A 25,473-nucleotide genomic window follows, 5' to 3' on the forward strand; every position below is an offset into this window, starting at 1 on the left:
CTAAAACTTTTAAGGTATTTGAGCCTAGGCCTTTCCAGACTAGACTGGAGGAATTCGAGGATTTGTGCCACCTCTAGTGATGATGTGTCCCAACATTGTTGTTGTGAGAATGAAATTATTTCCAGGTTCTCCTGTAGGTGTTGTTGGTAGTGGCTTTTCTGGCTTAAAGTAGAGTTTCAACCACTCTCTGGGAACAACCCTGATCTAGGAACCTAGATCTTTTAGCCTCCATGCTGTCAGATGTAGTTTTTCTGGCGACGGGTGAAGAAATTGGCCCTGGAAGAGTAAATCTCGTGTGACTGGAAGAGGCAGAGGATTCTCTGTGTTCATCTGCATGAGCATTGTGAACCATGGTCTCCTCGACCAGAAGGAAATCACAGCTATCACTGTTGATGTTGATCTCTTGAATCGGAACAGGAACCTCACTATCAGAGGACTTGGAGGGAAAATGTAGCCTAGCTGGAAGTTCCACGGATGTTGCAGGCAATCTATCCCTTCCGCCGATAGGTAAGCAGCCCTCGAAAGGTATCTCCAGCATTTTGTGTTCTCTGGGGTTGCTGCCAGGTCTATGTCTGGAATACCCCAGGTTTTGGTTATGAGAGAGAAGGCCTGATGACTCAGGGACCACTCGTTGGAAAAGAAGTTTCTGCTTAGGTTGTCGGCTAGATGATCCTGTGCCCCAGGGACGTACACCGCGCCTTCAGATCAGTCAGGTTCGTTTGTGCCCATTCGAGGATGGGGCAAGTTTCTTCCATAAGAGAGCGACTCCTGGTACCCCCCTGTCTGTTGATGTAAGTTACTGCCACTTTGTTGTCCATACGTAGTAACACCCCTTTGCCTCTCAAGAGGGGACAGAATGCTAAGAGGGCTTGAAAGGCAGCTCTCAATTCTAGTATGTTTGAAACAATCTCCTGGGTTTGGAACTGCCAGAGACCCTGGGCTGCCTGGTCTCAAAAGTGGGCTCCCCATCCCTCCATACTGCCGTCGGAAGTGACCACCTTGTGGAGGGGGAACTATGTTCCTGAACCTCTTGAGGTTGTGTATGTAGGTTACATAGTTACATAGTAGGTGAGGTTGAAAAAAGACACAAGTCCATCAAGTCCAACCTATGTGTGTGATTATATGTCAGTAGGTCAACCACCATATGGACTGTTTTGATTTGATTGGAAATAAGGATTTGTTGAGACATCGACACTGCATTCCACTGCCTCAGAAATGAATTCTGGAATGTCCTTGTGTGCCACTGGGCCCACTGAACGATTGGTATGGTTGCTGACATTGAGCCTAGAGCGCTTAGGCTTGCTCTGGCTGGAATCGGTACTGCTGCCAGTAATCCTTCATTTTCTGGATTAGGAGAATTTTCTCTTGGGGAAGTTGTACTCTGTTTAGTTAGGTGTCTAGTTCTGCTCCCAGGAAGATCATCTTCTGCGTAGGTTGAAGCTCTTTTCCCAATTTATCAACCATCTAAAACTTTGTAGTGTGGCAATTAATGTTTCCTGATAGAAAATTTGAGATTCCTGACTGTCTGATAGGAGGGGGATGTCGTCCAGGGAGTGATGGACTCTTAGACCCCTCTCTATCAGGAGGGCTATCACCGGTAGCATGACCTTTGTGAAAGTCCTGGGGGCAGTGGAAATTCCGAAGGGTAGACTCTGGAATTGAAAGTGTTTATGTTTTACTGAGGATCGAAGGAATCTTTGGACTGTAGCGTGCATGGGGACGTGAAGATATGCGTCGGATAAATCTACGGATAGCATCCAGTCTTCCAGATTTATTGCGCAAAGAATTGTTTGAAGACTTTACATGTTGAAAGACTCAAACATGATTTTCTTGTTGTTTCTTTAGATCTAATATTGGGCGCAGGTCTCCTGTCTTTTTCTTCACTAGAAATAGTGGAGAGTAGAATCCTTTCCCTCTCTGGTGAAATGGAACTTCTACTATCGCCCGTTTCTGAAGCAAGTCCTGAATGTACTTGACTAAGAGCATTCTCTTTTCTCTTGATGCTGGAAGTCTGGTTGCATAAAACCTTGGGAATTCGGTTTTTGAATTTCCACCTGTGACCAAACTGAACAATAGAACATTGTTTTCCTCTGAATGGGACTTTGTAAGGCAAGAGTCTTCAAACAATATACCAAAATCACATATATAATTTTATTATCAAAAAAATTAAAATCATGACAGAGGACATGAAAAAACTTGAAGAAAAAGATAAGGATGCTGACACTTCAAGTGGTGTTAACAATAGCATATAAAGGTACAATGATAAACACAGAGAACCACACCGACTATTGCGGCTGAGGTCTGCACATACAGAGAGACCGACGCGTTTCGAGGTTTTAATTGGGTTGGAACCTCTTCTTCAGGGACAGGTGATGAGATGGGTGGTTATCTATACATTTACAAAAAAAAGGCAAAACATCTTAAAAAACATTCATGGTATGAGACCAACATATGGTCATAACAGTCAGAAATATTTAATGTGTTTAAATGATATTCTCACCATGTAGCTTTTTGAACACACATTAGAAAGCATCCAACTTTAAAAGGAAACAGTGGGCATAGTGGCCCGCTGACAGGACACGGACAGACGTGAACCAACACTAGCACCAAGGACATGGTGTAGGCATGCGGCCCAAAAACGGGACACAAAGGGCGTCCTCCCACCCCCAAAGTGACGCCACTGATGACAGCTGTGGTGAATAGTGTATATCACCTAAAACAAAGGGAAGGGACAATCTGATAGATTCCAATCCATAAATGTAAAGGGACATAATCAACATCAAAAAAAGATGAAACTTATATCTAGTGTATATTGATATTGATATGATTGGGATATCAATCCGTCCGTGACCAAACTGAACGGTGGCCACCGTCCAGGGATCTCTTATGTTCTCCGCCCAAGCCTTCGTGAACTTCCTGAGCCTGGCTCCTACCACCGCAGGCTGGATGGACGCACCATCAAAAAGACTTTTGCTGTTCTCCTATGGAAGAGGATTTTGTTTTATGGAATTTTAAGAAGGAGGTCTGGGGATTCCTCCAATTTCTCCTAAACTCCTTTCCGGGTCTGTGTGACCTGGCTTCTCTATACCTTTCTGGGAGATTACGCCTGAATTGTGGCAGTTTCTGTTGTATTGGTCTCCTGTCTGGGGGAATGAGGCCTGATTTTCCCCAGGTAACTTTGGATATGGCTGTGTCTAGCTTTTCTCCAAAAAGGTTTGTTCCGTCGTACGAGATCTTACACCAGTTAGTTTTTGAAGCAGCATTAGCTGTCCAGGGTTTAAGCCATAGGGCTCTTCTGGCGATCACAGAGGCCAGCATTGCCCTTGAGGAGGACCTGATTGTGTCCACCAAGGCCTCTGCCACGAAGTCCCCTGCGAGACTGAGTTGCTGAAGAGCTGTGATCACTCTCTCCTGTTCTGCTCCCTCCAGGATCAGTTTTTTCAACATTAGACGTCCAGCTAGCGATGGCTCTTCCTATGGCTGCTAAAGCGATAGCAGGCCTACAAGCTCCGCCTGCTGCCACATAGGCTCTTTATAAATCAAGGTCGATTTTCCAATCTAACACATCCCTGAACGTCACTGCATCCTCGAGAAGTAGTGTTACATGCCTGGCCAAACGCATTAATAATGCGTCTACCACTGGATTTATGTTAGGCTCTTTTAGTGGGTAAAGTTTTGTCAGTCTGTTGAGACTGTTTGTTTTTTTTTCTCTGGCTTTTGCCACTCATCTTTGATCAGTTCCTCCAATTCATCAATGAATAGGAATGACAGACTTAACAAACGGCTCTATCAGGGTAAAGTCAAATCCTGTTGAGGCCTCTAATTCTTCAGTGTCAGATGAGCTATCTGCTGTTTTTGATGTGCTGGGTGTAACCGCTGAGGCAGTCTGAGCAGGCTTATCTGCTTCAGGTGTTGAATTGATTCTTTTATAGATTCTCTAATGATGTCAGTCACCTCTCTGGCATCCGCTTCTTTTTCTGTAGTAGCTTCATCGAAGCACGAATGACAGGCCAATTTGTCTGGAAGAGCTATGGCGCCACAGACCCAGCAAGCATTTGTGGTCGGGCGGGAGCGATGGCTTGTCAAAGATGTTCGGTGGGGAGAGGACCTTCTGTGGTATGAGTGACGGTGTCGAGAGGGTGACCTAGAGCGACATTGTCTGCAATCTGAGCGGCTTCTTTGAGTTGAACGACTTCTTCGGTGACCTGAGCTGTTTTCTGCGTCTTGAGTCAAATGATCTCATGGACCTGATAGGGCTGTCCAATCAAATGTATACTGCCATGATGCGACAGGAAAACAACGTCCATCAACGTTGAGCCCTTTGTGAATTGAACCAAGTGAGTCCTTTTTATCTATTTATGCCAGCAGTACTTTCCTTCCTTTGCCAGTTGTGATAAAAAGTTTGCCACCAAACCTGGATTGGTATTATCAAAGAAGCTGAGAAAAAAATTCTGCTGCAGTTAGATAAAACAGGACGTGACTTAATTGGTCTCAGCTACTTGTTAACCACTGGCCACTTAAACCCCCCTTCCTAACCAGACCAATTTTCAGCTTTCAGTGCTCTCACACTTTGAATGACAATTACTCAGTCATGCAACACTGTACCCATATGAAATGTTTGTCCCTTTTTTCACACAAAAGTAGAGCTTTATTTTGGTGGCATTTAATCACCGCTGGGTTTTTTATTTTTTGCTCTATAAATGAAAAAAGACCGAAAATTCTATAAAAATAAATACATTTTTCTTTGTTTCTGTTATAAAATTTTGCAAATTAATAATTTTTCTTCATAAATTTTGGCCAAATTTTATACTGCTACATATCATTGGTAAAAATAATCAAAATCAGTGTATATTATTTGGTCTGTGTGAAAGTTTATAGAGTCCACAAGCTATGATGCCAATCTCTGAAAATTGATCACACCTGAAGTACTGATGGCCTAGCTCATTTCTTGAGACCCTAAGGCTCGGTTCACACATGGGCGGCACGACTTGCAGGTCGCCTCAGCGAGGCGACCTGCAAACGACTGCGGGGCGACTTGCGAGACGACTTCTGCATAGAAGTCTATGCAAGTCGCCCCAAGTCGCCCCCAAAGTAATACAGGAACCTTTTTCTAAGTCGGAGCGACTTGCGTCGCTCCAATTAGAACGGTTCCATAGCACAGAACGGGAGGCGACTTGTCAGGCGACTAGGTCGCCTGACAAGTCGCCCCAGTGTGAACCGAGCCTAACAAGCCAGGACAGTACAAATACCCCCCCCCCCCCCCAAATGACCCCTTTTTGGAAAGTAGACATTCCAAGGTATTTAGAAAGAGGCATGGTTAGTTTTTTGAAAATGTAATTTTTTCTCACAATTCTTTGCAAAATCAAGAATTTTTTATTTTTTTATTTATTTATTTATTTTTTTAAAAAGTGTCATACTATCAGGTTATTTCTCATACACAGCATATGCATACCACAAATTACACCCCAAAATACATTCTACTCCTCCTGTATATGGCGATACCACATGTGTGAGACTTTTACACAGCGTAACCACATACAGAGGCCCAACATGCAGGGAGCTTCTTCAGGCGTTCTAAGAGCATAAATGACACCTCTAATTTCTTGACTACCTCTTACACTTTTGAAGGCCCTGGATCACCAGGACAATGGAATTGCCCAAAAAATGACCCCATTTTGGAAAGAAAACCCCAAACCGCAACCTATAATCTATGTGGCATATTGAGTCTTTTGAACATGTCATTTTTTTTCTACAAGTTTTTGGAATATGTGGAAAGAAAATGAAAACACGTTTTCTTTTTTTACACAAAGTTGTCCATTTATACAATATTTCTAACACATAGCATGTACATACCAAAAATTGCACATTGCTACTCCTCCTGAGTATGGCAATACCACATGTCTGAGACTTTTACATAGCCTGGCCACATACAGAGGCCCAACATTCAGGGAGCACCATCAGGCGTTCTAGGGGCATACATTTCAAATTTAATTTGATTACCTATTACACTTTGTGGCATGGATGAGCCGTGGATGGGGGTGGCTAAGCATGGTTGAGCCATGAATGTGGATGGCTGGGTATGGCTGAGTATGGATGGGATGGCTGGGTATGGCTGAGTGTGGATGGGATGGCTGAGTATGGCTAGGTGGGTATGGCTGAGTATGGATGATGTGGCTGAACATTAATGGATGGATGGATAAGTATTGCTGAGTATGAATGGATGGATGAGTATTGCTGAGTATGGATGGCTGAGCATGGATGGATGCATGAGTATTGCTGAGCATGGATAGATGGATGTGTATTGCTGAGTATAGATGGATGGAGGAGTATTGCTGAGCATGGATAGGTATGGATGGATTAGTGCTGGAATGGGCACAGATTAGCGTTGTAGGCACTACACATCCAGCCCACAGCGCTACTGTACCGATTGGTACGGGAAAGATGAACCGGACATGACGCTGATTTGTTTACAAGTGATTGCTCCGTCATTTGACGGAGCGATCACCTGGTAAACGGCCGCTATCAGCGGCCATTTACCGTGATCCGTGATGCGCCGGGTCCTCCGGACATGGCGGTCACGGATATTCCCAGGGGCGCGTGGGAGCAAGATTCTGGGAGGACGTCCATGGACGCCCTCCAAGAATAAGCCGAAAGCGCTACAGCCATCCTTCGGCTATGGCCCGGTCGGCAAGTGGTTAAACTACATCCAACCTCAAAAGTAAAAATGTAACATACTGTAGCCTACCAGTCCTTAGATGAGTTGGCTGCGTTTGTTTTCTTTTTTTGGTCTTTTATTACCTTTATTTTCCCTGGTAATCCTGCAAAGAACACACTTCCTGTCCTTGGGCGGCTTCACTAACTCACTCCACTGTATCTGTGTAGGGGGACATGGTTGTCACCCAGCCTGGACTTTTAAACACATCTGCCTTTGTTCATTTCTGTTACATGGGGGATGGGAAAATTAGTAGTTTACAAAGGAATTTAATACTTCCAGTTCAGATTACAGAAAGTGACAAAGGCGCCGCATTTCTGGCAGGATCAACAGGTATTTTCTGTACTTGCTCAAATGTTCTTAGCCTGAATAAAGAAAACTACTACAACCACCACATCCAAGGACCGGTAAACTGCAATATATTATATTTTTGTTGGGTTTAGTTATCTGTTAAATTAAAACAGCTGTGTTGTCTAAATGTTCTGACAGACATCAGATGACTTGCACCTTATCCAACCACAAAAGGATCTTTCATATACAACCTCTCTCCAGATATGCACATTAGTAAACACTTACTGCAATAGATCCCACATAGGGCTGGTATGTTGTCATGCATTGTGAAGTTCCTTGAGGGCAGAGACTGATGTGAATGTACAATACACTGTACACTGTATATGCTCTGCCTAAATTGATGGCACTATATAGGTACCTGAAACAAAAAATAATTTAGGCCCACAGAAATGCACTGAGCTGATAACGGTACCAGCCACCTGCTACATTGGACAAAACGATAGTGATTGGCTGGAAAGGCCAACCTACACTATATTTCCAAAAGTATTGGGACACCTGCCTTTACACGCACTTGAACTTTAATTGCATCCCAGTCTTAGTCAGTAGGGTTCAAAATTGAGTTGGCCCTCCCTTTGCAGCTATAACAGCTTCAACTCTTCTGGGAAGGCTGTCCACAAGGGTTAGGAGTGTGTCTATGGAAATGTTTGATCATTCTTTCTGAAGCACATTTGTTAGGTCAGGCACTGATGTTGGATGAGAAGGCCTGGCTCACAGTCTCCGCTCTCATTCATCCCAAAGGTGTTCTATCAGGTTGAGGTCAGGACTCAGTATGGGCCAGTCAAGTTCCTCCACCCCAAACTTGCTCAACCATGTCTTTATGGACCTTTTTTGTGCATCTATGGAACTAAGGGGCTAAGCCCAGCCCCTGAAAAACAACCCTACATCATAATCCCCCCTCCACCAAATGATTTGGAGGGGTGGCCCAATACTTTTGGCAATAAAGTTTGGATGAGCGAATTTGGGGTGGAAGAACTTGACTGGCCTATGGTTTATATTATGGTGTTGCGGTTGTTTTTCAGGGGTTGGGCTTGGCCCCTTAGTTCCAGTGAAGGGAACTCTTAAAGTGTCAGCATACCAAGACATTTGGACCATTTCATGATCCCAGCCTTGTTGGAACAGTTTGGGGATGGTTGTTCCAACATGACTGCACACCAGTGCACAAAGCAAGGTTCATAAAGACATGGATGACATGGTATGAATAATGCCCCGTACACACGGTCGGACATTGATCGGACATTCCGACAACAAAATCCTAGGATTTTTTTCAACGGATGTTGGCTCAAACTTGTCTTGCCTACACACGGTCACACAAAGTTGTCCGAAAATCCGATCATTCTGAACGCGGTGACGTAAAACACGTACGTTGGGACTATAAACGGGGCAGTAGCCAATAGCTTTCATCTCTTTATTTATTCTGAGCATGCGTGGCACTTTGTGCGTCGGATTTGTGTACACACGATCGGAAATTCCGACAAAGGATTTTGTTGTCGGAAAATTTTATATCCTGCTCTCAATCTTTGTGTGTCGGAAAATCCGATGGAAAATGTGTGATGGAGCCTACACACGGTCAGAATTTCCGACAACGAGGTCCTATCACACATTTTCCGTCGGAAAATCCGACCATGTGTGCGGGGCATTAGAGTGGAGACTGCAAGCCGGGCCTTCTATTCCAATATCAGTGCCTGACCTCACAAATGCGCTTCTAGAAGAATTTATTTATTTATTTCAGGTACTTATATAGCGCCGTCAATTTACTCAGCGCTTTACATATACATTGTTCATTCACATTGGTCCCTACCCTCGAGGAGCTTACAATCTAAGATCCCTAACTCACATTCCTATATTAGGGCCAATTTAGACAGAAGCCAATTAACCTACCAGCCTGTCTTTGGAGTGTGGGAGGAAACCCACGCAGGCACAGGGAGAACATGCAAACTCCAGGCAGGTAGTGTAGTGGTTGGGATTCGAACCAGCGACCCTTTTTTACTGCTAGGCGAGAGTGCTACCCACTACACCACTGTGCAGTCAAACATTCCCATAAACACACTCCTACACCTTGTGGACAGCCTTCCCAGAGGAGTTGAAGCTGTTATAGCTGCAAAGGGTGGGCCAACTCAATATTGCACCCTACGGACTAAGACTGGGATGCCATTAAAGTTCATGTGCGTGTAAAGGCAGGCATCCCAATATTTTGGCAATATAGTGTATGTGGTCCATTCTTGTGCTGGGAAGGATCAGTGAGGGCATGTCCGATCATTTGTGGAACTGAAGGCCCTCTTGTTCTGGAATTGGCACACTCAAGGCTTTCATAAGTATGTTATTTTGTTGGACTGAGCTATATCAGTGATTTGCATGCCAAGGGTGAAAAATTCCCTGGCTGACTTCCTTATCCACTGATCTGTAAGGTTTGACTTGAGCTGTACCAACTCTGATCAGACACTTCAAGGACACCTTAGCATGTTATAGGAAAGCCTCCTTATCAATCACTTCCTGACTGACTGCAGGACATCCATGAACGTCCTTGGGTTCAAGTGGTTATACCAAAATTGTATCAAAATTTGCAGCCGGCGATTCCCTGTAAAGCAGAAGAGGCTCTAATGTCTACTCACTCCCTGAACAGCCACAAAAGTTTCCTCCCTTTCAGTTTTGGCTCTTTGTTTAAGTGGCTGTTAGCAGCCAATCGGACCATTCTTTGTCTGATCTTCTGCATACGAGGCCAGAGGAGATTTTTGGAGTCTAATACACTCCAGATCTCCCCATTAGGAGGACCTGTCACAGCCCATGCTGTCACAAGGGACGTCAATCATCAAGGGAAGTCCCCTTGGGACTTTAAGGGTGACTACTAAAGATGAGGTTTAAAACATTTATTTTATTTAGAACAATAGGTAAAACATGATTCGTTAAAATTGTCAGATCTATATATATTTTGCGTCAAAAAAAGGTATATCATTGAAATAACATATTGAGCAGCACAGTGGTGTAGTGGTTAGCACTTTCGCCTAGCAGTAAGAAGGGTCGCTGGTTCGAATCCCAACCACGACACTACCTGCCCGACACTAAACTGGTGTTTGCATGTTCTCCCTGTGCCTGCGTGGGTTTCCTCCGGGTACTCCGGTTTCCTCCCACACTCCAAAGACATGCTGGTAGGTTAATTGGATCCTGTCCAAATTGTCCCTAGTATATATGAATGTGAGTTAGGGACCTTAGAGTGTAAGCTCTTTGAGGGTAGGGACTAATGGGAATGTACAATGTATATATAAAGCGCTGCGTAAATTGACGGCGCTATATAAGTACCTGAAATAAATAAAATAAATAAATAAATAAATATGGCATTTATAGGTAGCAAATACATGCAATTTGAGAATATAGTGGAACAAACATCCAACGCGTTTCAATTCCTCTTTTTTTCAGGGGCTTATCCATACATAGGATTGCAGTAAGTGTTCGAAACAAAATGCCAAGTTTTGCATCACCAAAGCCGCATTAATGTTAAAAGGTTTTGTTTCTGGGTACCCTTCCCCATCTGGGCCAAAAGTAAAGCCAAGGTCCAGATAACATGATACCCGCCAGCGAGTCCACAGCTTGCAGAGATCACTACAGACAACGTTCTCTCCAGGCCATGGAAGAGATGGCATGTGCTTCAACATGTAAGGAGCAAGAGTCTACTCCACATATCTCGCTGCAGAGTAGAAGGGGGACTACTGCCTGTGGGTCAGCCCGCAATGGGTCAGCCCATTGAGGGATGCTGTGCAGGCACCCAAAGTCCTCCTTATCAACCAATGCATGGTGCTCAAGGCTGTAATGCTGCACAATGAAAACCTATGCCTTTGTGTAACAAAAAAGCAGACATGATCCACTCATTGGCTTGTACACCATTTTTAGGCAGTTTGGATAAGTTCTAGGCACTTTGCCAAGACACCTCTAAGGAACCCAGAAGGCACCCTGGTTGAAAAAGCCTGAACTAGGCAGTAATTTGAATGCTTCCACAGAAAAGTTCTAGATGCTGAGAGGTAAAGCTGTACCTAATTTTTCCTCTGCAGTTGAATGAAGAGACGGAGCAGCCTCAGGAGGATATAGAGATACTGGAGGAAGAGGATGACCAGGATGACCTTACCTCTACTACTGTACCAGGTGAATATGATCTAGATAGAAACATTACAACCATGATGTATTAGAGTCTGTTTTGAAGATAAGATTTTATTATCACAGTGTAAAGCCTCGTACACGTCTGGAGACATTTGCCGGTTTAGAAAAAAAAAAAAGAAGGCCGACATTCGGCTTGTGTGTGTCGGTCTCTTCGGCAGAAGGCGTCCGTCTTCTGTCGGACGTGCATGCTGGAAAAAAAAAACGACTCCCGATCAGCGCTGATTGGTGTGTTCTGGCGGCGGTGGTGGTGGGGGGCGTTCCCCTGTCAGAACACAACAGCTTTGCTGACAGGTTTTTTTTTTCCTTTAACCCAGGCTTAGTGTGTACCAGGCTTAAGAGGTTTCAATGCAGTACCCGCTCCCTGTACATGATGAAGTCGTAAAACGTAACGGGTAGGACTAAACTGACACAACACAAGCACACTGGCGAAGGTGAAGAGGAGGAGTTATTGTGCTTCCTGAGAGGTGCATTAAAGTGATTGTTAAGCCACTACTATAAAAACCTCCCATTCCCTCTGTAACATAACAATATGTGTCCTTGTACCTGTGTTATATTTAAAAAAATGCAGATTATACCGTATATTAAAGCGGCTCCCGGTGCTCACATGACTCCTCGGCTCTCTCCTCTGCCTGGCTGACAGCTCCAGCAGGCAGGGCCGAGCACTCCCATCAATGTCAACTGGGGAGGAGGGAAAGAGAGGAGAGAGAGAAAGCCGAGGAGTAACGTGAGCACCAGGAACCACTCTGATATAAGTACAGATTGACATATTTTTTATATAACACAGGCACAGGGACACATATTGTTATGTTACAAGAGGAGGACAGAGAAGGACAGAGGGGAACTGCGGATGACGGAGGAACGTAAACTGACTACGGTGTCAGGGCTCAGCAGCCATGATAAATCATGGTCAGTTTATAGGGGGGGGGGGTATAGCCAGGCAGGATCAGCCAGGTTTTTTAGGTGATAGAAGGGGCCACATTACAAAGTGCAAGCACTGTGCTGTATAACATGCTTTAGGGGGACAGGATCTGTAGCACTTTATGTATAGCCTTATCCCAGAAAATAACTAGTACTTTTCTGTGATCATCAGCTCCATCTAGTGTCTATAATGTGGTATTTTTTATTCCTGGTGGACTGGGCATTGCTGGGCAAGCAGAATTATAATGCAGACCACCCTAGATAGCACCTGCATGCCATGCTGAGCCAACTCAATTGGCCTGGGGCAGTAAGGCTGGGGTGAATAGCACTAGAAGAAATTGGATGTTCTCCAGCCAGGGAATGAAGTAGGACTTATCTGATATGAGAAGCTCACAGTTTGCCGCAAAATCAGCAATTTCAGTACAGGAGAGGAGACTGTACAACTGGGCAGGGCTGAAGGTAAGCTGGAGTTCAATTTTAAGTGCCGGTTCACACAGGGGCGACTTGTCAGGCGACCTAGCCGCCTGACAAGTCGCCTCCCGTTCTGAACCATTCTAATAGGAGCGACGCAAGTCGCTCCGGCTTAGAAAAAGGTTCCTGTACTACTTTGGGGGCGACTTGCATAGACTTCTATACAGAAGTCGTTTTGCAAGTCGCCGTGGCAGTCGTGTGCAGGTCGCCTTGGTGAGGCGACCTGCAAGTCGTGCCGCCCCTGTGTGAACCAGGGCTAAGCCTTACCTAGTTTTATTTGTTTTTTTTTGTGTGTTGTGTGTGATATATCTAACATCACTGTGGGAGTTGAAGATAGGGAGTAATAAATTATATATTTCATCTAATTGGACGAAGGAAGATAAGGCAGGGATATTCTTATTAGGGTCAAAAAAATCCTGATGGTTTAGTGTATCATTATGTGTTTCTTTATAACATAGGAGTTTATTGATGAGTAGACAGTCTCTAGCGGCATTTCCTTCTTCTTTTCTCTTTCTCTCTTTTTTTCGAGATGGGGCTCAGGTAAGTATAAGGGGGGGTTGGGTGGGGGCTGCACCCAGAAGGATTTTACCTTCACGCATAGAAGGCATTAAGGTAAAAAACCTTGTGCCTTTAGAACCACTTTAGTGCAATGTGGAGCCTGGAGTGTTTTACTTCATTTTAGTTAAGAGAGAACTCTGCAATTGGAGTGGAGTCTTGTTACATGATGTTGAGATGTGTATGTTTGGTGTATTATTCTTTTCAAAAAAATACTGATATGAGAACAATATTCAAAAACTTACTGCATTTTTGTGTTTCAGTAAGATTTTTGATTATTGTTCTCATGTTAAACTTTTTGTCATTCATTTGTACAGCATTATGCTTGTTTTTGAATCTTAAAGTAATGCACATTTGTAAAGCACATCTGTTTTGGAGGTTTTAACTAATCATCAGGCCTACAATAATTTTTTTTAACATGTGCAAAAAACACAAAAAAGGCTCTGGTATCGAATAGGTTGTAAACCTCAGGCAAGAAATATGAACAAAGCATATCCCTCTGTAGTGTGTACTTGTCTCAATTAAGCGCACTAAGTGTCACTTTTGTCTGCTGCTTTGTTCCTCTGCTATCTGCATGAGTCACTTCTAACAAGTTTTCCTGACGCCAAGAGAAAAATGGTGACAGGGGAGGGAACTCCAGCTGATTGACATTCTCAGCTCTGTTCCTTTGTGCTGTGGAAAGGGGTGTGTCCCTTTCCTCCAATCAGATGTCAGAGCTCTCCTCATTGAACTCTACAGAGTGTAACTTCAGCTCTCCACCCCCTTTTTTGCTGAACTCTCAATTAAGCTTTAAAATTCAGTACTTTGAACAGAACAGAAGAGAAGGCTGCAGATAGACAGATACAACTTATGTAGGAGGATCACCTGAGGCCAGTCACTTTACTGGGTATATAGAAGGGTTTATAACCAATTTAAGTCAAGTGATTGGCAGAAAAGGACAGCTGTATAAAGGCTTGTTTTATGGACACTGCTGTAAAAAAAAAACACTTTTGTGGCGATTTCTTGTTACATTCATGAACAATATTTTGAAGGTGGCACTGGATCTAAATTTCTTTTTATTTCTCAGTGTGAAAATAAGTTCATACTGTATTGTACAACATCTAAAACAGAGGAGTCTCAGGGGAACCTTCACTGAATCCAGGAAAGTGTAGGGAAAATGAGCGCTAAAATGAAGGGTTGGGAATCCAGAAGTCCAAAGCAGTGCCAGGACGTGGTCTTCTAGCGCCCAAGGCAGAGATGCCCTTCGTCCATTCATGATGATCAAGCTTAGGGGATCCTACGCCCAGCAGTCACTTGCTTGTCAAAATCACTGCTGCTGTCATTTCTCCTGTAATCCTTGCAACAGAAGGAAGATGCCCCAATCCCTACAGAAAACCATTGTGCCCAGGACAGCTGCCCCTCCAGGCCAACCCGTTTTCCTGGCCCTGGTCCCAAGATAACAAGCCAATGGGTTTGAGGGCTACAATTTTCCTCCATCGTTATGGCTTAAAGAGCTGTAATGGACTTAAGGGTGATTTAACTGAGGAATAATTAGCTGCTTTGCTCCTCTCCTCCAAAAGTGTGCTTCAACATCTAAAATAGTCTCACACAAGCACACATCAATCTATTTAAACCAGCACTTGAAGCCCTGATGAAGGTGGAACATTGTAGCCTCTGAAATGCATTGGCTTTTATCTCTGTTTCTGTACTTTTGAACTCCTAAACCTTTGGTGTTGCACTTTTGCTTTCCTTTCACCTTTCTGTAGAACATTATTTAGAGGCACATGAGTTGGGTGTCACTGATCTCTCTGTTTCTCATTCCCATTCAGAGTTGGACAGGAATAGCCCTCCGGTACGTTTCAGCAGGACTTGTCTGAAGAATTTTTTCTCGGTTCTGCTAATCTTTGTCTATTTGCTGCTGATGGGTGTCGCCGTGTTTCTGGTCTACCAAACCATAACGGACTTTCGGGAGAAGCTCAAGCACCCAGTCATGTCTGTCTCATATAAGGAAGTCGATATATATGAGGCTCCTGGTAAGTGGGACTTTTTTAGACTTAAAGTGGTATAAAAGCCCACCTTGTTTACTTGTACCTTCAGGTAAGCCTAAACATGCATCGTTTAGGAGATATTTACAATAATAGCAACCAGTGATGTCAGTGGCGCATGCACACTGCGCTCTCAATAAATGGTGTGCCATCCATTGAGAAAGCCATGCCACGGCCGTGACGCACGCAAGCATGCACGGGAGCGACGTCATTGTGGCTCGGCCATTCAAGCAGCTGAAGCCCACAAACCTGGAAGGAAGACCAGGTGAAGATGAAAGCCCTGTCAATGGTGAGAGCACACCTCTGGAGGGCTTAGTTCCAAGGCAAGTCTTTTATAATCTGCTAGTATGCAATGCATACTAGCACATTATGCTGTCATCCTGCAGGGGACCATTTTTATGGAGTTTTTTTTTGCGGTTTACTGCCGCTTTAAAGTATAAAGCCAGAACATTTTCTTTAGTTTTTGGATAGATTGGAGAGGGATTAGAACACCTGTCAGTGTTTATTGCTGTCTGTGCTGCCGTTAGAGAGATTCTCCCTCTCTATTTGTCCTGTTTACCATTATCATTGAAAGTGAAAGTAAAAAGAAATCCAAAATTTTGGATTGTCCCCAGAAAAGTAATAGAGGGGAAATCTTCCAATAGGGACAATAGTTCTGATGACCTGGGGGTCCGAAAGGGGATTCCCTTAATGTGCAGGGATTTCCTCTCACTTCCTCTATTGACTTTGAGACAGGAAGTGAAGGGAAAACTCCCCAATGGGGGACCGATGGCAAAAAATAATCCAACAGGGGTTATAACCCTCCCTTACTTAAATGTTTTACTTGTAGTTCTGCTTTAATCTGCCTATACCTAAATATATTATACTCAATAGTGAAATGGTTAGGTTGGTAAACATGTTCCTGGCTAGCATGTAAAAGTGACGTTTTACATTTTATAAAGTGCAGGGATACATCCTTTGTGCCTGGGGTGGATCCATAGGTCCTGGGCTGTACACAGGACCTTGATTTCTTCTCAAGTTCAGATTTAGTGCTCATCCTAGTGATATAAAGACATAGATGAGCAAGTTTGGGGTGGAGGAACTTGACTGGCCTGCACAGAGTCCTGACCTCAACCCAATAGAACATCTTTGGCATGAATTAGAGCGGAGACTGTGAGCCAGGCCTTCTCATCCAACATCCGTGCCTGACCTCATAAATGCTCTTCCGGAAGAATGGTCAAACATTCCCATAGACACACTCCTAAACCTTGTAGACAGCCTTCCCAGAAGGGTTGAAGCTGTTATAGCTGCAAAGGGTGGGCCAACTCAATATTGAAACCTACGGGCTAAGACTGGGATGCCATTAAAGTTCATGTGCGTGTAAAGGCAGAAGTCCCTATAACTTTTGGTAATATAGTGTGTAAATTTTATATATATATATATATATATATATATATATATATATATGTATGACTGTCAGATTCCTACGAAAAAATTGTATTATTTTTTTTTCTTGTGTGATGATTGGCTGTTTAGGCCCCCAGGACTGTCACATGGCAGGAAGAGAGTCCTCAGCCCAGTGTAATCTACAAGTCATGACTACTATGAAATATTGTTGTGGTACAGAACACCCCCCTGCCTGTGTCATTGGCTGATTTTCCTAGAAGTCTGCACTAAGATACAAGTCATATTTTTGGCATCCCCCGCAATAGGAATTTCTGTTCTGGTGAGATTCTCCCAAAGGGTTAAATACATCCTAACAAGATGCAGAGCCTTCAGCTTTTCTCATTACAACACTGAGAGTGCGCCAACTGATGATAAAGAACCAGAACCTCCCATTTAGAATTAGTCTGCAAAGGACAAACAGCTTTTTCTCCAGAGCAGATAAAGGAAAGAATATATTCTATTTTAAATTAAGAAACACAATAAATTAAAACTGTCCCAAAACAATTATAACTTTCCTTTAATGAAGTTTTTTTAAAATAAGACCTTTTTAATTGTTTGTTTATAACAGGCATTGCTCTGTATCCGGGTAAAGCTGAACTACTAAGCTGTGAACATCATCTGTATGATCACATCCCGCCACTAAAAAATCCCGGCCAGCCTGGAGAGAACAGCTGTATGACCAAGGAGATCAACTACACTGATCCGTTCACCAATCAGACCATGGTAAAGTAGTATTCAGTGTCTTATGTACATATCCAAGGGAGCTTTGTTTTAATGCCTGACTCTGTATCCTTAGATACAGTTTGGTGAGTGAGCATTGTCCCCCTAGGACAGGAAGTGTGTTACTGGCAGGATCACCAGGGGAAAAAAAAGGAAAAAATAAAATGAATGCAGCCACCACATGTAAGGACTGGATTTGTTCTTGGGTTAGAACCTCTGTCAGGTTTTTCATAGCTGTCCAGTCTCCAATGGTGAGATTCACTCTTGCTTTCCATCCTAGTGACCCATGTCAGCTGAGAGAATATCCAAAATGATTATTTGTAACTGGAACAGTAATGGGGGGGGATATTCCACTGGTGGGCACCTGTTCTATTGACCATCCCCTAATGCCCCATACACACGTTGGGAAATGCCGCCAGCAGAAGACCGATGAGAGCTTTTGGTCGGAAAATGTGACCATTGTATGCTCCATTGGACTTTTGCTGGCGGAATTCCAGCCAGCAAACGATCGAGAGCAGGTTCTCTATTTTTCGGAAAAAGTTCCTATCCGAAAAAAGCGATTGTCTGTATGCAATTCGGATGCGCAAAAAAATCACGCATGCCCAGAAACAATTCGATGCATGCTCGGAAGCATTGAACTTCATTTTCTCGGCTCGTCATAGTGTTGTACGTCACCGTGTTTTTGACGGTCGAACGTCCAGAGAACTTTTGTGTGACCGTGTGAATGCAAGACAAGCTTGAGCGCAATCCCATTGGAAAAGCCATCCTATCTTTTTCCGACCAAAATCCAGATCGTGTGTATGCGGCATAAGAAGGCATTCTGTTAATTCAGCACAATTTCCTATCACTTCCCTTTGGGTCTCTGGGGAAGGTTATTTTCCACAATGAGGGACAGATGGCAAGAAAAGGTTTCTCATTGGATAGTGATTTTGTACGTTTGCCCTCTGACAAAGAAACGATCAGTCTATAATTTTAATGGTCAGTTTATTTTATCAGTGAGAGACAGAATAACAACAAAAATATCCAGAAAAACGCATTTCAAAAAGTTATAAATCGATTTGCATTTTAATGAGTCAATAAAAGACTCCTGTCCACAGAAGCAATCAATGCATCAGATTCCAATCTCTCCACAATGGCCAAGACCAAAGAGCTGTCCAAAGATGTCAGGGACAAGATTGTAGACCTACACAAGGCTGGAATGGGCTACAAGACCATCGCCAAGCAGCTTGGTTAGAGGGTGACAAAAGTTGGTGCGATTATTCACAAATGGAAGAAACAAAAAAAATAACTGTCAATATCCATCAGTCTGGGGCTATAGACTGATCATTTCTTTGTCAGCAGGCAAATGTACAAAATCAGCAGGGATCAAATACTTTTTTCCTTCACTGTATTTATTAATATATATATATATATAAAATATATTATGGCCAGGAACTGCTGATCGACTAAGCAAATGACAGAAGATAGCCCTGTGTTGCTAAACAACAAAACAACACAGGGCTCTCAACGGAGACCAGCGATAGCAGGGAGTAAAAAAATATACATCTCTTAGTAAAAGCAGCACACATTACACTTGTTAGGCACACAGTCAACCCTTTGATTGCCCCTAGATGTTAACTCCTTCCCAGGCAGTGTCATTAGTACAGTGACAGTGTATAGTATTTGCACTGATCACTGTATTAACAAAGATATCAGCCATAATCCAAGTATCATTTTTTTCAGCCGACGGCTGGATTTCTTATGAAACCGTTCTGAGCAGCTCATTTGCCACTGGAATGCTTTTCGAAGCGGCAGGAGGAGGGGGGGGGGGGACGCCCACTCCCGACGCTCGCTTGTTTTTTTTAGGCTTACCTTCCTGCCAGCTTGCCCGAGAAACGATCAGACGGTGCGGCCGGCTGCTCCCATAGGCAGTCAAAGAGTAGATACTCTTTGATTGCCTCTATGGCCTTGGAGGACGGGGGCAACATCATGACATCACTTCCGGTCCAGGAAGAAAATCATTTTTTTTTTTTTTTAAAGCAAAAGATGAAAAAATGTTTTTGTTTTTTTTTTCCTACTTTTGCTTTTAAAGGTAAAGGAGAGATTTTGGGTCTTTTTGACCTCAGATCTCTCCATGTCATCCTTTTTTCTATAACAGGGGATGTTTACATTCCTTGTAATAGGAATAAAAGTGATCTAAAAAAATAAAGGGACGGTGTAAAAATAAACGTAAGTCGCGCACAGATAGGTAAACCATATTCACACCACTATTGTGGTGTGAATACCGCCGGTCAGTGCGATTTCATGTGTGGCTTGCTGACATCTTACATGCATAGTTGCATAGTTACATAGTAGGTGAGGTTGAAAAAAGACACAAGTCCATAAAGTCCAACCTGTGTGTGTGATTATATGTCAGTATTACACTGTATATCCCTGTATGTTGTGGTCGTTCAGGTGCTTATCTAATAGTTTCTTGAAACTATCGATGCTCCCCGCTGAGACCACCGCCTGTGGAAGGGAATTCCACATCCTGGCCGCTCTTACAGTAAGGCTGGGTTCACACTGGTGCGACACGACAGCCGTCCTACTTTGGATCCGACTTTGCCCTGTGACATGAAGCCGGCATGTGTCCGACTTTCAATGAACGGGGATCCGACTTGGATCCCCGCCAATGCCCGGCACTGTGTTTGGTATGAATCTTTAGGGGGAACTCCGCGCCAAATTTTAAATAAAAAACCGGCATGGGTTCCCCCTCCAGGAGCATACCAGGCCCTTGGGTCTGGTATGGACCTTGAGGGGAACCCCCTACGCCGATAAAAACGGCGTGGGGGTGCCCCCCAATCCATACCAGACCCTTATCCGAGCACGCAGCCTGGCCGGACAGGAATGGGGGTGGGGACGAGCGAGCGCCCCCCCCCCTCCTGAACCGTACCAGGCCGCATGCCCTCAACATGGGGGGTTGGTGCCTTGGGGGAGGGGGCGCGCTGCGGCCCCCCACCCCAAAGCACCTTGTCCCCATGTTGATGAGGACAAGGGCCTCTTCCCGACAACCCTGGCCGTTGGTTGTCGGGGTCTGCGGGCGGAGGGCTTATCGGAATCCAGGAGCCCCCTTTAATAAGGGGACCCCCAGATCCCGGCCCCCCACCCTAGGTGAATGAGTATGGGGTACATGGTACCCCTACCCATTCACCTAGGGAAGTGTCAATAAAAAAAACCACAGTACACAGGTTTCAAAATTAATTTATTGGGCAGCTCCGGTATCTTCTTCCGACTTCTCCCGGTGTTCCGCCTCTTCTCCCGGGCCCCGCCGCTATCTTCTTCCAGCTCTATTGCCAGCGAGGGGCCCGGTCTGCTGCCGCTGTCTTCTCGCCGCTGTCTCGCCGCTGTCTCGCCGCTTCTTCTCTTCATCTCTTCTTCCGATGTTGACACGACGCTCTCCCCGACTGGAATGCTCTCTGCGCGCTCTGCTCTGACTTATATAGGCGGTGACCCCGCCCCCTTATGCCGTCACAGTCTCTGGGCATGCTGGGACTGTGACGTTTTAGGGGGCGTGGTCATCACCCGATGACCACGCCCCCTTATGCCGTCACAGTCCCAGCATGCCCAGAGACTGTGACGGCATAAGGGGGCGGGGTCACCGCCTATATAAGTCAGAGCAGAGCGCACAGAGAGCATTCCAGCCGGGGAGAGCGTCGTGTCAACATCGGAAGAAGAGATGAAGAGAAGAAGCGGCGAGACAGCGGCGAGAAGACAGCGGCAGCAGACCGGGCCCCTCGCTGGCAATAGAGCTGGAAGAAGATAGCGGCGGGGCCCGGGAGAAGAGGCGGAACACCGGGAGAAGTCGGAAGAAGATACCGGAGCTGCCCAATAAATTAATTTTGAAACTTGTGTACTGTGGTTTTTTTTATTGACACTTCCCTAGTGAATGGGTAGGGGTACCATGTACCCCATACTCATTCACATAGGGTGGGGGGCCGGGATCTGGGGGCCCCCTTATTAAAGGGGGCTCCTGGATTCCGATAAGCCCTCCGCCCGCAGACCCCGACAACCAACGGCCAGGGTTGTCGGGAAGAGGCCCTTGTCCTCATCAACATGGGGACAAGGTGCTTTGGGGTGTCGGACCAGTTAGGACGGCTCCCATAGGGAAACATTAAATTTCACACGTCATGCGACATGAGCTCCCAATGTCGGAGCGTTTGTCGGACCAGTGTGAACCCAGCCTAAAGAATCCTCTACGACAGTGGTCATCAACCCTGTCCTCGGTGCCCGCTAACAGACCAGGTTTTATGTATTACCTTGGGGAGATGCAGACTAGAATACTGCAATCACTGAGCAGCAAATGATATCACCTGTGATGTATTTCAGTCATCTTACAAACCTGGCCTGTTAGTGGGCTCTGAGGACAGGGTTGATGACAACTGCTCTCCGCAGTTTAAGGTTAAACCTCTTTTTCTTCTAATCTTAATGAGTGGCCACGTGTCTTATTAAATTCCCTTCCACTGAAAAGTTTTATCCCTATTGTGGGGTCACCAGTACGGGATTTGTAATTTAAAATCATATCCCCTCTCAAGCCTCTCTTCTTCGGAGAGAAAAGGTTCAGTGCTCGCATCCTTTCTTCATAACTAATATCCTCCAGACCCTTTATTAGCTTTGTTGCCCTTCTCTGTACTTGCTCCATTTCCAGTTCATCCTTCCTGAGGACTGGTGCCCAGGACTGGACAGCATACTCTAGGTGCGGCCGGACCAGAGTCTTGTAGAGTGGGAGAATTATTGTTTTATCTCTTGAGTTAATCTCCTTTTTAATGCATGCCAATATTCTGTTTGCTTTGTTAGCAGCAGCTTGGCATTGCATGCCATTGCTGAGCCTGTCATCCACTAGGACCCCCAGGTCCTTTTCCATCCTTGATTCCCCCAGAGGTTCTCCCCCCCAGTGAGTAGATTGCATTCATATTTTTGCTACCCAAATGCATTATTTAACATTTTTCCACATTAAACCTCATTTGCCAACCCCATTAATTTGTTCAGATCTTCTTGAAAGGTTTCCACATCCTGCGGAGAAGTTATTGCCCTGCTTAGCTTATTATTGTCCACAAATAGAGATTGAGCTGTTTACCCCATCCTCCAGGTCGTTTATGAACAAATTAAATAGGATTGGTCCCAGCACAGAACCTTGGGGAACTCCACTTTCCACCCCTGACCATTCCGAGTACTCCCCATTTATCACCACCCTCTGAACTCACCCATGTAGCCAGTTTTTAATCCATGTACTCACCCTATGGTCCATGCCAACAGACCTTACTTTGTACAGTAAACGTTTATGGGGAACTGTGTCAAATGCTTTTGCAAAATCCAGATGCACCACGTCTACGGGCCTTCCTTTATCTAGATGGCAGCTCACCTCCTCATAAAATGTTAACAGATTGGTTTGGCAAGAACGATTCTTCATGAATCCATGCTGATTACTGCTAATGATACCGTTTTCCTTACTAAAATCTTGTATATAGTCCCTTATCATCCCCTCCCAAGAGCTTGCATACTTTTGATGTTAGGCTAACTGGTCTGTAATTCCCAGGAATGTATTTTGGCCCTTTTTTAAATATTGGAGCTACATTGGCTTTTCTCTAATCAGCTGGTACCATTCTAGTCAGTAGATCGTCAGTAAAAATTAGGAACAATGATCTGGCAATTACTTGACTGAGTTCCCTAAGGACCCTCGGGTGAAAGCCATCTGGTCCCGGTGACTTAAGTTTTTTTTGTTGTTTTCCAAGTTTATTTCTAATTCCGTCCTCTGTTAACCATGGAGGTGCTTCCTGTGATGTGTCATGAGGATAATCACTTCAGTTTTGGTTACTGAAGCCCCCCGATTCCCTCGTGAAGACTGAGGAGAAGAATAAATTCAATACCTTTGCAATCTCCCCATCCTTTGTAACCAGATTTCCGTCCTCATTCTTTATGGGGCCAATATGGTCTGTCCTCCCTTTTTTACTGTTTATATACTTAAAGAATTTCTTGGGATTTTTTTTTTGCTCTCCTCCGCTATGTGTCTTTCATGTTCTATCTTAGCTGCCCTAATTGCACCCATACATTTCTTGTTGCATTCTTTGTAAAGTCTGAATGCTGATGATGATCACTCAGCCTTGTATTTTTTGAAGGCCTTCTCCTTTGCTTGTATATGCATTTTTACATTGGAGTTAAGCCATCCAGGACTTTTGTTCGCTCTTTTAAATTTATTTCCCAATGGGATGCACTGGCTAATGCCTTTATTTAATATGCTCTTAAAGCAAATCCATCTCTCCTCCATGTTCTTTGTTTCTAAGATTTTATCACAATTTATATCTTCTAGCAAGGTTCGTAGTTTGGGGGAGTTTGCTCTTTTGAAATTCAATGTCTTTGTATTCCCCTTATGTTTCCTATTTGTGTGATTTATACTGAAGCTAATTGACCTGTGAGCGATGTTTCCTAAATTGCCCCTTATTTCCACATCTGTGATCAGGTCTGTATTGTTGGTAATCAGTAGGTCTAGTAACGTTTTGTTTCTAGTTGGTGAGTCTACCATCTGACCCATGAAAATGCATGAATGCATGAAATGCATGACATTTAGGAACTGGCGAGCATTAGACGAATGCGCAGTTCCTTCCGCCCAGTCTATGTCTGGATAATTAAAATCCCCCATTATGATGACACTTCCAATCCTTGCTGCTAATCCAAATTGTGATAGGAGGTCCGTCTCCCCCTCCTCCTTCAGGTTAGGGGGCCTATAGAATACTCCCAGTATTATTTTCCCCTTAGTTTCATCCTTTTGGAGCCATAAGGATTCCACCTCCTCCCTAGCTCCCTTAGTGATGTCATCTCTCACATTTACTTGTACATTATTCTTGATATACAGGCATACCCCTCCCCTTTTTTACCCTCTCTATCCCTGCGATAAAGGGAATACCCTTGAATGGTTGCCAGCCAATAATGAGAGCTGTTGATGAGAGCTGTTGAACCAAGTCTCTGAAATTCCCACAAAATCGAAATCCTCCATGTACAACAGTAATTCTCCCATCTTGTCCGCCAGGCCCCCGGCATTGTTGAACATGCCACATAGTTTAGACGGCTCGCATCTGTGCGATTTCATGCAATAATTCTAGTGCTAGACCTCCTTTGTAACTCTAAATAGGTAACCCGTAAAGGTGTTTAAAGTGTCGTCTACGGAGATTTTTGAATATTGTAGTTTGTTGCCATTCCACGACGTGCGCAATTTTAAAGCATGACATGTTAATTATCTATTTATTCGGCGTAACATCATCTTTTACATTATACAAAAAGATTTAGGTATTGTGTTTTTTTTTTTTTTTTTAATTCATTAAAGTGTATTTTTTCCCCAAAAAATGTGCGTTTGCAAAACCGATCGCTATTTTATTCCCTAGGGTCTAATGTTTGGGGGTTATAAGTAATTTTCTAGCAAAAATTACTGATTTAAACAAAGTGTCAGAAAAGGCCTGGTCGGCAAGTGGTTAATATCACTGGTGCCATTTAGTCAGTTCCCACCTATGGTCAGTTAGTGCCAGATTGATAGTTAGCAGTGGTGGCCCGTCCATTAGAGACGCACGGGAGCCACCCCCCTTATCCATGCATCCAGCCCCCTGATCTACATACAGGGTGCCGGACCATGGATTCCAATGGAGGTGGGTGTTTTTTTTTAAGCACATGTTTAGAGCCAGAGGCTCTAATAGGCTTCAAAACTGCACCCGAAGCCCATCCAGTTGTGTGAGATAGCAATTGAATATTTGCTATTTTCACACTATATCTCCTCCCCGCCAATCAGGAAACGGGTCATGATACCTGTTGCCCCCACCTCGCCACCTAGATGGGGCATGCCCGCCATGCTGGAGGGGACACCAGAGCCGCTGCCCGCACCTCGCACCTCGCCACCTAGATGGGGCACGCCCGCCATGCTGGAGGGGACACCAGAGCCGCTGCCCGCACCTTGACACCTAGATGGGGCCCGTCCGCCATGCTCGAGAGGACACCGTAGCCGCTGCCCGCACCCTGCCACCTAGATGGGGTAAGGAGCGACTGGCAAACAGCGGAGGAGGGAGGTTCGCTAGTGCCGTGCTGTCGGGGGGGGTGGTTGTTTGCCACCACCAGTCGCAACTGATAGTAGTAAAAATTTCAGTATATATATCA

General features: G+C 44.5%; 1 protein-coding gene across 1 annotated transcript in view; it reads left to right on the forward strand.

Moving 5' to 3' along the window:
* The window catches only part of PACC1 (proton activated chloride channel 1), a 74,407-nt gene that overhangs the window by 16,936 nt on the left and 31,998 nt on the right, over positions 1–25,473 (forward strand). Inside the window, exons 2-4 of the mRNA XM_073628408.1 lie at positions 11,104–11,194; positions 14,962–15,165; positions 17,171–17,325. Coding sequence (XP_073484509.1) covers positions 11,104–11,194; positions 14,962–15,165; positions 17,171–17,325 — 450 coding nt within the window. The remainder of the gene's footprint in view (positions 1–11,103; positions 11,195–14,961; positions 15,166–17,170; positions 17,326–25,473) is intronic.

The sequence above is a fragment of the Aquarana catesbeiana genome, linkage group LG04, assembly GCF_042186555.1.
Source record: "Aquarana catesbeiana isolate 2022-GZ linkage group LG04, ASM4218655v1, whole genome shotgun sequence".
NCBI classification, from domain to species: domain Eukaryota; kingdom Metazoa; phylum Chordata; class Amphibia; order Anura; family Ranidae; genus Aquarana; species Aquarana catesbeiana.